General features: G+C 40.6%; 1 protein-coding gene across 1 annotated transcript in view; it reads right to left on the bottom strand.

Annotated features, from left to right (window-relative positions):
- LOC122790920 (zinc finger homeobox protein 2-like) overlaps positions 1-14881 on the bottom strand; it is a 515963-nt gene that overhangs the window by 166987 nt on the left and 334095 nt on the right. The window contains exon 5 of the mRNA XM_044058604.1: positions 6423-6506. Coding sequence (XP_043914539.1) covers positions 6423-6506 — 84 coding nt within the window. The remainder of the gene's footprint in view (positions 1-6422; positions 6507-14881) is intronic.

Below are 14881 nucleotides of genomic sequence, written 5' to 3'. Positions count from 1 at the left end.
TCCCAGGCTTTGTTCCTTTCTGAAATTCTCTTTTTAGTCTCTTTGTTAAGCCAGGGGATTGTTTTTGTTTTGAGTTTAGTGATATGGGGTGGGACGTGGGCATTTAGGATTTACGGCTTCTTCTAGAGGTAAAGTCTTTAGAATGTTCCACTTATGGTTTTAGTTCAAATTTTTATTTATTGGGATCAGATTTTTTTGTATTGTGGGTTATTAGTGATTTGGAAGTGAATACTTATAACGATAGAGCTTATTCTTTTTTTATCACAGTTTTACTAGCAAGGTAAGCCATGTAACAGACTTTTGTGAATCTCTGTATAAATCTCTGACTTTAGTCACTGTTTCTCCCATATATGTCGATGAAAATTTACTGCGTTTTACTGCTTCTTTCTTATTTGTTTATGTAGTTCTATTCCTTGTATATGTATTTGTATTTTCATAATTTAAATTTTTTATTGCTGGAGATTTTCTCCCTGGGCCTCCACTGAAAAAGGACTTGTGTCTAGTTGGACTTTCTCAGTATGCATCTGAAATTCTCCAGGTGCAACTAACACTAGATAAGACTGCAATCCAAATTGTAGCTTGCTACAGATCCCCCACCATGCCCCAAGATTCTCACTACACCTTTCTAAACATACTGGGAAATATTAAGATACATCCAAACACCCTAATACTGGGTGATTTCAACTAACCTACCATTAATTTGGAAAACTGCTCGGGTACCAACTCCTTTTCCCAACGGTTCTTGGAATTTATAAATTCCAACGCCCTTGATCAACTAATCCATTGTCCCACCAGGGGCTCCAATATCCTAGACCTGGTCATTACCAACATGGGAGATACATGCTCCACACCAGTGGTCACCCCCTCATTGGTCAGGTCTGACCATAAGCAAATCACCTTTGACATCCACATCCCACCCCCACCCCTAGGTAAGGAAACCTCCTTAAAAAACTTCTCCAAAGCCAACTTCATGCTACTGAAGTCAGAAGTGACAAACTTCACAATGCCCAAGCAGACGGGATCTGGAAGTTCGACTGCAGAATCCTACACTAAGACACTGTACAAGCACATCCACTTGTGCATAAATCGTGCCATCCAAATAGAACCAAGATGCTCCTCTCCAAAAAAGGAAGCCAATCTGATGGTCCCCTGCTATAAACAAACTATACAACAGAAGGAAGAAACGGTTGCAGAAAAGAGGAAAATCCCAGGATGCAAAAAACCCCCTCAACAGCCTCAGTAAGAAGCTGAGATCCCTCATAAAATCCTCAAAAGCTAGTTATGAAAATAAAATTGCCAAAAGATTCCAAAGACAACCACAAGGCATTCTACAGCTATGTCAAGAATCTAAATGGCAATGCTCAGATCTGCTCTGAGCTACAACAGAATGGCATTAAATATACTGATCCCAAGGATATTGCCAATATCCTGGCAGATCGATTTAGTGCCAACTTCACCCCCCTCTCACCCCCTAAAGGGCCCATCTCAACACCAAAAGATTGCCAAATTTCGATAATCACTGCCACACAGGTAGAAACCGCACTCTCCAAAGCTAAGAATACAGCATCCATGGGACCAGATGACATCCCAGGCTGTGTACTACATGAACTACAAAATGAACTGGCACCTCACCTAAGTGCCATGTTTAATCATAGCCTCACCTCAGGCTTCGTGCCCACTGAGTGGTGCACAGCTACAGTTATCCTACTCCACAAGGGAGGATCTGCCTTGGATCCCGGGAACTACCATCCCATCAATCTGACAAGCCTGATCTGCAAGGGCATGGAACGCATTATCATGGAACTTATAAACAAAGACACTGGCAACCTTCAAACACTGGACCCCACCCAGTTTGGGTTTGTGAAGGGCCAATCTCGTCTCCTGAATCTGATTGACTTCTTCTAATCAGTCTCCAGAGCTGTGGATGAGGGTAAGATGGACCACACAGCCTTACTGGACCTCGCCAAGGCCTTCAACACCATCCCCCACTCTGGAATCATAGATAAACTTACTAACCTGGGCATAAATCCCTACATCACTCAATGGGTTGCCAACTGGCTTACTGACAGAACCCACACTGTAAAAGTAGCCGACTCCAAATCCAGCTACAGACAAGTGACAAGTGGAGTACCTCAGGGTTCAGTCCTGGGACCACTCTTGTTTGGCATTTACTTCTCTGAAGTACAGGCCAACACTAAGGGACTCTGGCTAACAAAGTTCACAGATGACTGCAAACTGGGAGCCATTATTGAATCCCCAAATGATGTGGATATTCTACAAAAGGGCCTTACAGAAACAGATGCCTGGTGCCAGAGCCATGGGCTCAAGCTTAATGCCAAGAATTGTATAGTTATCCCCTTTGGAAAAAAACATGTACCCATGAATTACCACATAGGTGGCAGGACACTAAACATCAAAAGTGTGATGAAAGACTTAGGGACACAGGTGGACAGTGGTCTCACTTTCGATAACCACATCACTACAACAGTCAGAAAATCCTTCTATGTGGCACACCTCATCACTAAGGGCTTTTCATCCAGAAAAAAGGAGGTCATTGTCCCACTGTACTCATCCCTCATTAGACCTATTACAGAGTATAATGCCCTGTTTGGTATGTACCTCACATGACATCTGCAACAGCTGGAAAGGCCACAGAAATACCTCACTAAAAGAATCACAGGCCTAAAGCAGATGCCATATACTGACCGTCTAAAAAAACTCCAGCTAAACTCTGTGGCATATCGTCTACTCAGAGGCGATCTCTGCTTAACATACAAGGCCATGTCAAACCCTGAGCTGTTGGACATGCTCCACTTAAAGAAATCCCAATCCCTCAGAGCCACACGCTCCAGGGATCTACACCTTGTCATAACAATGAACAAAACATGCTGGAGGGATAGGTTCCTGACCCAGAGACTCCCCATACTCTGGAATAGATTGCCCATACATGTCAAGCAGAGCACCTCATTGGCCCTCTTCAAAAGGAACTTTGATGATTGGATGGGAGATAGGAAATTCACCCTGGGGATCATGTCAGTCACCCTACTAGACAGGGGTCCAGAGAACTAAATATTGTGGGAAGAAATATCCAGGGAATTGTTATGGCTAGGCTTGCATAGGCCCTAGGGCTAATAGCCGAGTACCAACCTATGAACCTATAAAATAAAAAATAAAAAAATATATATTGCAGCATTTCTGAGTTATTTTCCATACACTGTTGAAGTAATCACGTATTTATCATAAAACTGGTTCTTTTTTTTTTTTTTTTTTTTTTGTTATGCTGTTATACAGCCAGTGAGTACCCTAACTACAGGAAAAGTAATGAGCTCTGGGCATTTCTCCTCTTCGTTGCTTATCTTCCACTTTTGTTTTTGAGCTTCCACCATCCTGCCTCCCTTCATGTGGTATGGACTGCACATGTAAATTAACCTGGGATCATGCTGTTAATCATCCTCTTCCATCCTCAATATCATCATCTCAATGTATCTTTATTTTTCTTCTTCATCCTTGATCTCCCTCACAGTGCATTTCATGATATGCCAAATACGTCTCTCGTGCACAGGCAGAGATATAGACACACACACTGCACCATTAAAAACAACAGACACACACACAAGCAGATGCATGCATGCACACATGCCCATACACACACACACACACACACACACACACACACACACACACACACACACTCAAGCAGACGCATGCACACATGCACATACATACGCACGCGCACACACACACACACACACACACACACACACACACACACACACCTTCTTTGTATTCCTTTTCCCTTGTATATACCTAGGAATGATCAGACTTCTGGCTATGCACATCATCACCTTCGTCTTATCACTTCCTTCTGTATTCTATTTATTACTTTCTGTTCTCTTATTCTCACTTCTTACCCTTTTTCATTCTCACTTGTAATATCTGTTCTACCCCTACTCTAGCTAGTTGAGACAGATGTATTTTAATATGTTTTTACACACCAGCTCTCAGGACATCATTCTACCTGTCTTTAGACACAGATGGTCCCTGACATAAATGTTTTGATCCTCTTAAATTCTGCTTATTATCCTATATCCATTCTTATTGAACTACCCCCCCCTGACATTCAATAAATTCCCCAATTATCTTAGTTTTCCTTCCTCGGTTCATACAAGATACTGTCACTGAGAAGGCCACTATGCAGACCAATTTGCTGTAAAATTCCTCCATCTGCATCATTCTCTGGTTTGCCACCTTACTCCTGGATACAAAGGCACAAGTACAAAGGTTCTAACCCTTTGTTTTCTGACTTGTATAACAAGGCTTAACCTGCATCGTTCTGTTTCTGGTTTGAGCCACGCTAACCTACTCCTTAATTAATATCTCAGAAAGTCTCCTAGCACAAGTAAACCAACTGCTTAGTTGATATCTTGCTCTTTTTTTGCCTTTTTCTCCTTATTTTTAATTTCCTCCTCTGGTTTCATTTTGCCATTACTACCAGGCTTTCTCTTTCATGACAACACCCTGCGTACATTCCTCCATGATGTATATGATGCTGCTCCAGCTCTGTAGAGAATAACCATTTCTTCTAACACTGTCATATCAAAGCAATAACAATAACAATTGATACGGTTTGTCCACACAATGCTGTGTTAACTGAAGTTAAGCTCTGTGTGGCAGTACTATAAGATGAGGTATTCACTGTGATGGTGGTCACTGACTAGCATATTGAGTGATCGGGAGTTCAGTGAATTACATCTGCTTACTTAGCTGTAGTTTACAGAGATGAATCATTGTATAATGGGGATCGCCAACTAGCCCCAGAGTAGTATAAACACAACGATCAACAGAGATTGCAGGAATCTCACTGGGTTGGGTGGACTCTGAATCTGAAGTGGAGGAGGGGGTGGTGGTGCAGGGTTGGTGCAAGATCTGTGCAACAGGTTTTACTGAAATACTCAGTACTGACCTTCTGCCAATAGTGAAGGTTTCCAAGAATCTCACATTTCCTGCTGCATCTAACAAAGGGCACCTTGCACTCCCAGTGTAACAGTGGGGGAGAGTGCAAATGTGGATGTTTTGACCAGGATTTACCATGATGACCCTTATACTTTGTGTAATTTGAGAGTGTAAGGGATCCTTTGGGAGTAAGAGATTAATGAATATCAGTCATCAATTATTATCTGACTAACACATTCTATATATAAAAGTTATGAAGTCTGCCATATGATAAATCTAATCTTTGGAATATGGTTATCACACCAACTACAGGCACAGAGACAAAACTTATTCCACATGTCTTCCAGATCCTCTCATCCCTAATATTATACCCTTTATCCCTAAGCAGGATGTTCATGTCTCCATTAGTAACCCTGTTCTGCTTTTGTTTATATGGAAAAAAAGTCTTGCTGCTTCATTTAACACATGGAATCGGCCAAATTTATATTTCTGTTTGCTGGATCCCAACACAGTTACAGTGTTTTATCTTTAGCCTGTACTATGTAAATGCTTGTTGACTGTGCATCTTTCTTTCCTTATGTTTTCTCAAGATCGGTAAAGTGGCTCACAGAGGTTGTACACCAATCTCAGGCCCCAACTTGAACCAGTATAGCTCTTTAAGGTACCTATAGATGTGACAGCTTACTCTTTAGGGAGATTTTGATTTCTCATTCAGCACTTCCACTATGTTTTCCAAGCCCACAGCTGCAATATATCCATCCTTCCTTCCTTCCTGGCTCCCACAAAGACATTCATCACAGCACTATTACTACTCCTAAAAAAATAAACTTTGATTTAAACAGCAGACTTTAATATATTACTGTCAATATTACAAAGTGAATCAGTTGTTTGGCATCTTACAAAATTTTCTGTCATTATATAGTTTGTGTGTACCACTTTATACATGATGTTCTAGTCTGATCAAGCTATTACTTTAAAAACCAATTTTACAAGGAAATATATGAAACAATTTCCCATTTGATCCAATTCTATATGTCCTCTATCCACCTAGATACAACACACACACACACACACACATACACACACACACACATATGCAAACAGAAACACACAAACACAGAACTTCACCATATTGTTTTTCACGTCAGCCTGCATTTCCTAATAGTCTTTAAACTAAAGCATTTCTATGGTGATTTCATTCCATGCGAGCAGAGAGGGTTTTCCATGGCTGACCTGATTGCACCTGTTTCCCATAGAGTAGAGATGAAATCCCCTGACAGAGTGATGTTATTTAAGTTTTAATTGCTTTAGAAAGTTAGTATGTTTTTTTTGCTCATCTGATAGGATCATAATTCCTGCAATTATTTAGTTCTTAATTTGCTGATTTAATTAATCTGAGACTTCATCTTGGTAAAAACCACAGCTACTCCAAGCATTAACCTATGTGACCAAGTATGTTGTCAACTTACAGTTTAGCTGGCTGTTTGTGCTTGCATCAATGGGATCAACCTTTGAAGTCTTTGAAGAAGGAGGTGAGGGGACTGGCAAAGGAGCTGCAAACACAAAATATAAACAAAAATCATTAATACTGTACCAAGATTCTGTCTGAAAATCTAAAACTGAAAAACTGAAATTTGAATAAGACATACATTTTGACTAAACTTTCTTAACAGCTCTGAACTTTTATCAAGCACACACACACACACACACACACACACACACACACACACACACACACACACACACACCTCACCAAATTGTAACTGTCATTTACTAACTCATCATATATTACTTTGGAGTCCATTAAATCTTTAATGTTGTTGTTGTGTCTTTCGGCTTTTCCCGGTTAGGGATCACCACAGCGGAACTCCGGTCCGCTAATGAGTGGCAGTAGATTTTTTACGTGCTGGCCTAACACACAACCTTCAATGAAGGAATGCCCATTCACGCATGTCGCCACACAGAAGACGCTCTAACTGAGAATCGAATGGGCAACGTCTAACTGTGAGGTGACAACGCTACTGCAGCACCACCATCGCAGTCCATTAAATCTTTAATCTGATGATTTAAACAAACACATTGATCCAGATCCTGTTATAAACAAGCATGGCCTACAATGAAGACATTTTAGTGACTCCAAGGAAGGTCCTTGCTGTATCTCTGAAAGAGGTGTGGACAATTCGATATCAGGACTTGAATCATTGTAGGTAAAATTTACGACTCTGTAGCTATCATAAAAGATGAGGTATTCCACAATTTGATATAATTAAGTCAATACTGACACTTAAAATTACAAAGGGAAATACCAAAGTCTAATTAAGAGAACAAAATCGTTGTGATTTAGTATTGCAAAGTCTAAAGCCAAAAAGCTAGAAAGGCAGTTTGTGACCATAACTCTAGTAAGTCTTGTTAGAAAGCAGGATAAATAAAGAAGGCACAGTTACACCAGTGATGTGTGCTGCATTTACTGAAATACATCACCAAATATCATGGCTACAGATTTCATTTTATTAAATACAGTGAATTAAATGTAGTGCCCTTTCTTTCTCTCTCTCTCTTAGCTGATTGTCTTGAACTAGTGTGTTTATGTCAAAAAGGGCAGCTTCAATGCAGTAGTCTGGCACTATCAATTTATATGTCCAACTGAACAGGTGCAGCTGAAGGATAATGGTGCAAGGGGACAAACTTGGCTGCAAGGACAAATTTGCTGCCTTGGGAGCAGGCTAGTAATGGCTGAAGCAGATAAGGCTTGTGAATAGCAAATAAGCAATTGGTATGATATAAACCATCTAGATGGCAAAGCAAGGCAAAGGACAAGTAGGAACAGAAGGAAGAAAAAGAAGATGAAGAAGAAGTGATACAGTAAGATGAATGTGCTTGAATGCTCAATACAATGATCAAAAGGGCAGTTGTTTGTCTAAAGGGATATGCAGGATATCCACAACAGTAGGTAGATTTATGGTAGGAAGGCTCTAAAAGGATAATATGATATTAAGATATGACAATGAAGGGAATAATTATGTCAGGATAGTAGGTAAAGAAAAGAAGAAAACATTAGGTAAAGAAGACAACTTAGAAATGCAAGTAATATGGATAAAATGGACCCGACTGACAATTCCTGACACAAAAGAGAAGGAAAGTTGAAGAAAACAGTCATCATTAACAACAACGCATCAACCGGTAAGGTAAGAAACAGAAAATATGCCCATCATTCATATGGATTGGAATGCAAGGGTCTGACAGGGAAGAAAAGTGATTAGGGAGACAAGTAAGACAGGATATAAGGAATTTTTAGGAATAGAGTAGAAACTAGGATTAAAGCCACAGACTTAGCCAGGCTCAGCAAAGATTGGAGAATCACAGAAGACAAAGAAAAAAAACATAAGCACTGAATGAATATTCTGCTTCAGTCTTCACAAGGGAAATGTACCATGGTCAGACATGCAGAAGAGCTGGGGAGGGGGCAACTTTCAGCCAGCCAGCAAGCCATGAGGGTGATTTTTGCCATTGCCTTCATTACAGAAATGACAGAAATTTGAATAGCTTAACCATATCCACTGGTTAGGAGATGACTGAATATTGGACTGCCAGAGTACTTTCTGTGGATTTAAACCATGTCTCAGTAATGTCTCAAATGTCTAAATTTTACAGAGTGAGGATAGCTTGTAGAGTGTGGAATTTGTTGTTTAGGCTCTGAGCATTGAGCAGTAACACCTTTAGGTTCCTTTGGGTTATATTTGCTATGTCTGTAGGTTTATCAACTTGGCATTGCCTATAAAAGGCCGTAAGGTGATGGATAAAGTTTTAGCCAATATTTGAAAGTCTAGGGGAGACAGATACAGGCCATCCTTTGCAAAGCAAGTGGATTGTTATCTATGTCCTCCCATACAAATGTTGAATCTCCCTGGAAAGACATGAGAAACTAAGCTAATTACTGGAGTCAAAATCATCTTTTGTTCTTACTGCAGCATCATCCTTGGTAAAGGTAGAATGGCGCTTCATGCAAGGTACATACCTGCCTGAGACACATATTCAGAGAGATCAACAATGTCTCTCTTCATGCAGTCCAGGGAAGTACATTTCAGGTCATTAAAGCCCACGTGGACTATGACAGAATCATACTGGTACCTGTGATGTAGTGGCCTGAGTCTGTGCAAATTTGGCAGATCTTGACTTCAGATAAGCAAGTAACCATTATCATCTCCTGATTCATTCTGGTGACCGGGACACCTGTGTACCATAAAATGGAGTCCTCAATGACAGCAGTCCTGGGTAATTTCTTTGCTTGCCTTATGGGCTTTGCTGTTGAGGCTTCATTGGGTGTAGGTGTATGTGTGGTGTTTGGTGCTGCTTTTGAGACTGCTGAGGATGCGTGTTGTCATTTATAGGCTTAGGAGGTCTTTGAGGTTTGTGAAGATTGCTTTTTAGTGGCACAGCACAAATTGGTCTATGAGTGCAGTGGACACTATGTTTGGTGGATGTAGTGTGTGTGCTCTTCACAACCTTGTTTGTATATGAAATTTTTGCCTCCAGTGAAACTGTTTGTGCATCTCTCGCATACTGTCTTTGCTTCTTTACAGTTATCTGTGAACTTGAGACAATTGTTACATTGTCTCGGGATGCCCATCTACCAATCTGGCTATGGAGACATTTGGAAATTGTATAGCCATGTTATCTGGACCTGTATTTGGGTGGGCTACCGTACACTGTAAACTGGGTTAAACAGAGGTCTTCTTGGATGGTCTCCAGGGTTTGACACTAGACTAAGTTAGATTGTGCTAAGATTTTACAGTAGTGCTGTTTAGTGTGCAAACTAGTTACTCTGAGCTTGTCACCACACAATGGCTTTATTATAGCCATACTAAGTTACAGGTTTCAGTTCTAAGGGAAGTACTATAGATAAAATATACTTTCTGGGTATTTGTACTGTACAGGGCACTGATAATCTCTTGATGTAATAACACCAAGAAAGATTGCTTGTGAATGTAATGCTACAACAAAACAACTTAAACAAACTACCTTGACAAGGCACAAGTATTAGCGACTTTTAGAATGATTAAAAGGCAAAATCAACAAATAAGGCAGTAGCACTATAAAACAATTAACTGAAGTGCAAGACAATAAAATAAATCTTATCTGCCAAGGATTTTGCATAATTAACTGAGGACCTTCAGAGTGGTGAAGGCACCAAGTAGATGGCTTGAGAAAATGAGCAGGAGACAGTTTGTAGTAAGGGAGGTTTACTCAAGTGCAATACTGGTTTGCTAGGTGGGCACAATGGGTGGGAAAGTACTTAAATATATTACACAACAGACAGTAGCAATGAAAGAGGGCAGGGAGGGACTTTGGAAGTCAGATTACCATAAGGGGTATGGTCCTGCGGTTAGAATTTGAAAACCTTTTAGCTTAATGTCTAAGTAGGGGGGTTGGGAAGACAAACAAATGGGAAAATGTATTTCTGTATTATTTCACTTGCTTTATAAGTACTTGTTTCCTTACAAATTCATGTAATGATTTTCATGTAACTTGGAGCTTTTCTCCCTGGGCCTCCACTGAAAATGGGTCTCAAGCCCAGTGGACTTTCCCAGTCAACAAATGTCAATAAATAAATAAACAAATAAATAAACAGTAGCATGATAAACAGAATGGTTCATAGGTAGGTACTAGGCTATTGGCCCTAGTGCCTATATAAGCCTAGCCAAAAAGGTACCATGGCTTTTGCCACCCAAGAAAATTATTTACCTGTGCCCCTGTCGAGCAGAGCCACAGAAATGATCCCCGGGGTGAATTTCCTATTTCCCATCCAGTCATCAAGATTTTTCTTGAAGAGTGCTAATGTGGAGCTTTGTTTGATACAGATAGGTAGTTTGTTCCAGAGTATGGGAAGTCTCTGGGACAGGAATCTATCCCTCCAGCATGTTCTGTTTATTGTGGTGACAAGGTTTAGGTTCCCTAGAGCGTGTAGCTTGGAGGGATTGGGATTTCTTTAAGTGGAGCATGTCCAACAGCTCTGGGTTTGACATAGCTTTGTATGTTAGGCAGAGATCACATCTGAGTAGGAGATATGTGACGGAGTAAAACTGGAGTTTTTTGAGACAGCCTGCGTAGGTCATCTGTTTGATGCAGGTAATCCTCTTTGTGAGGAATTTCTGTGGCCTTTCCAGTTGTTGTAGATGTTTTGTGAGGTACATACCAAAAAGGGTGTTGTACTCTATAATGGGTCTAATGAGTGATGAGTAGAGGGGAACAATTACCTCTTTTTTCCTTTTGTGATGAGGTGTGCCACGTAGAAAGATTTCCTGACTACTGTGGCGATGTGATTATCAAAGGAGAGACTACTGTCCACTTGTGCCCCAAGGTCTCTTATCACACTTTCGGTGTTAAGTAGACTACCGTCTATGTGGTAGTTCATGGGTACAGAGTTTTTACCAAAAGGGATAACAATGCACTTTTTGGCATTGAGCTTGAGGCCAGCTTTGATACCAGGCATCTGTCTCAGTGAGGCCCTTTTGTAGGATGTCCACATTGTTAGGAGTTTCGATTATGGTTCCTAGTTTGCAGTCATCTGCGAACTTCGTTAGCCAAAGACCTTCTGTGTTAACCTGTACTTCAGAGAAGTAGATACCAAACAGGAGAGGACCCAGGACTGAACCCTGTGGTATGCCACTTGTCACTCGTCTGAAGTCGGATCTGGAGTCTGCTACTTTCACAGTGTGGGTTCTGTCAGTGAGCCAGTTGGCAACCCATCTTGTGATATACGGATTTATACCTAGTTTAGTGAGTTTATCTATAGTTCCTGAGTGGGGGATGGTGTTGAAAGCCTTGGCGAGATCTAGATAGGCTGTGTGAACCACCTTACCCTCATCTACGCCTCTGGTGACTGTTTCAAAGAAGTCTATCTGGTTTAGGAGACATGACCTGCCTTTTACAAACCAAACTGGGTGGGGTCCAGAGTTTGGAGATTACCAGTGTCTTTGTTTATAAGTTCCATGATGATACGTTCCATGGCCTTGCAGACCAGGCTCGTCAGGCTAATGGGGCGGTAGTTCCCGGGTTCCGTGGTGGATCCCCCTTTTTGGAGTTTGATAACCGTCACTGTGTGCCATTCAGTGGGCACAAAGCCTGAGATGAGGCTATGATTGAACATGGTACTTAGGTGGGGGTGCCAGTTCGTTCTGTAGTTTGTGTAGAACACAGCCCAGGATGTTGTCAGGTCCCATGGATGCTGTGTTCTTGGCTTTGGAGAGTGTGTTTTTTACCTGTGCAGCCGTGATTACAGGAACTTTGTATTCTTTCGGTATAGAGATGGGCCCTTTAGGGGATGAGGGGGTAAAGTTAGCACTGAACCTATCTGTCAGGAAATGCACTGGAATGCAAATTTAAGCAGATATACGGAGCTATAAAAAGTACTGAAGTACAAATCCTGGAGCAGAATTCACAACACTGGTACTAATACAATCCCACTACAGACTAAGGTGCCGTACTACTGGAATGTGACTTTAAGAAGGTATATACAGATATAAAAAGTACTGAAGCACACATCCTTCCACTACTGCAATCCAATCACAGACTGATGCACGAGACTCTAGAGAAATTTACCAGTAACACTGTAATAAATGACTAAATGAGGCTCAAATCTGACAGCAGATCACAGTACTGCCACAAGTGTGAAAGAAGCTACAAGACTGATTGAGGCCCCAGACTGGGTTCAAAATACAAAAAGCTACCATTTACATGCAATTCTATATATGGAAATAGAATTATTTTACACAACTGCAAATGAAGCTATAAGTCTAAGGTCTCAGGATAAACTAAAAAATGCAAACAAATTTTTGGGCTAAAAGATGGACAAAAAGCAGAGACTTACAAAAAAGTGTCACCACACAGGTCACTATAAGTGCAACTTAATTTAAGCAGAAGTTAAATAAAAGCTTTTTTCTTCACTTTTGATGAAAAGCTTGCATCTTACACCTCTCAGAGTCTTGAACAAAGGACAATTCAGGGCAGTCGGTAGACAAATGAATATAAATACAATTATGCTTATTTACATGGATAGTTGAAGTACTTAGGGCATTTAACATTCTTTGTTAGCAATCTGTGTCACCTTTCCAATTTAGTTATATGTTTGGATTTGTACATAGCAAAGGGGCACTGTATTCACTTATGAGTCTGATAAAGGAAGAGTACAGCAGTCTTCAGCACATTCCCTTGGTAATTAAATGGATAGATAGAAGGATTTCCTGACTATGATGGAAACATGCTGACTGAATGATACAAGTCTGTTTAAGGAGGATCATCATATATAATGTATGAGATGGGAGTAGACCCCCCCTCCCACTACTCTGCACTTTTTTGCATTTATTTTTATACTGTTTTCAGGATGCTAATTATGTGCATAGTCTTGCCTTTTCTGGAGTTGTATAGTAATGTTGGATGTCTGGATACTAGTGCCCAGACTGAAGTCATCAGTAAACTTACTAACCACACTTCTGGTTCACTGGATTGGATGGCTGCAGAATAAATGCTGGAGTGAAGGTGGCCCAGCCTTAAACCCTGCTGAAAACCATTAATTGCAGTTTTACATTCTGACAGGGTGACATAAACATACACAACCTGGGACCTGTTGAATTGCTGATTTGCAATGGAATGGATATTGTAAGAGTTTATGTCAAGTTTATCTCATTTTTCAGCAGTACCAGCATGGAGGATAGTATCAAAAGCCTCAGCCAAGTTAAGGTAAGCACCATGCATTTAGTTATGACTGTAAGCAGCCCCTGTTACCTTTTCAAAGAAGCTCATGGTTTAGGAGGCAAAACCTGCTATTCACAAAACAGAACAGATTGGTATCTAGGTCATTTAGACTGCCTATGTTTGCAGTAATAACTTCTGTAACTTTCCATGGTTTTGCATATAAGCTTGATAGGACTGACTGGCGTATAATTACCTGCATCCACAGAGGGGCATCCCTTGTCCAGGGGAGCCACAGTGGCTACTCTCCAGATATCAGGTACAAACCACGTGGCCAGAGCTAAGGCTGAACAGTTAAGCATTGGTACAGATAGTTCATTCTTGGCACTGATGACAATGCAGTCTAGTATATTGTCTGGTGCCATACAAGTTTTATTTTTAGCCTATGACAGGGATTCCAAGACGTATTCTAAAGTGATTTCATGGAAAACTACATTTTCAGAGATAGTGGAAGCAACAGTGTGGGTAGACAGGATAATGTTAACATTAAATTTATCTGCTAAGATACCGGCTATATCTCTGGGACTGGAATGTGTCACACTGTAAATAAGCTCAGTGCATTGTTGAACACTATTCCCTAATATCCTGACTTTAATGAAGAAAGATCTGCAGCTTCCTTTGGTATCTGATTAACTTTAGCTTTAAATTTTCTAATAATGTTCTTAAAATCCTTGCTGGCATGTTTCAAGGTGTCTTTGAGTGAGAATGAATATCTTATAAATTCTTGTTATTTTCGTTCTTTGGTTATATAGTTATTTAATATGGTAGTTTTGCCGGATTGTTTTTTTCTGAATTTACCACTACACTTAGGGCAGAGAGGTACTAACTTTTCTATGCAACTGTTTAGCTGCTATTAAAGTCATAGGTGAGTTTGGCAGCCGTCTCAGTTGGGCCCATCCAGAAGGGGGATTATTGGGGAATTTGCCTAGATTTTCCACAAGATGAAACTGTCTTGACCTGCTGAAGTCACAAAAGATGGTCTCATTAACCAGACATGCACTGTCACACCACTCCTTCATAGGTTCATAGCTTCATAGGTAAGTATTAGGCTAGTTGCCCTTGTGGGCTATTTTAAGCCTAGCCAATTTCCCTGTCAAATGTGGGAATCAAAATGTGTACCTTATGTCTGTAAGGTAAACACCTTAACCATTACGCCACCCCCAAACCCACATGCTCATAG

This window comes from Protopterus annectens, chromosome 16.part0 (genome assembly GCF_019279795.1).
Source record: "Protopterus annectens isolate FY-2018-M chromosome 16.part0, PAN1.0, whole genome shotgun sequence".
Taxonomy (NCBI): domain Eukaryota; kingdom Metazoa; phylum Chordata; order Ceratodontiformes; family Protopteridae; genus Protopterus; species Protopterus annectens.
Note: the sequence above shows the minus strand (reverse complement) of the source record. Positions and strands in the feature narration are given on the sequence as shown.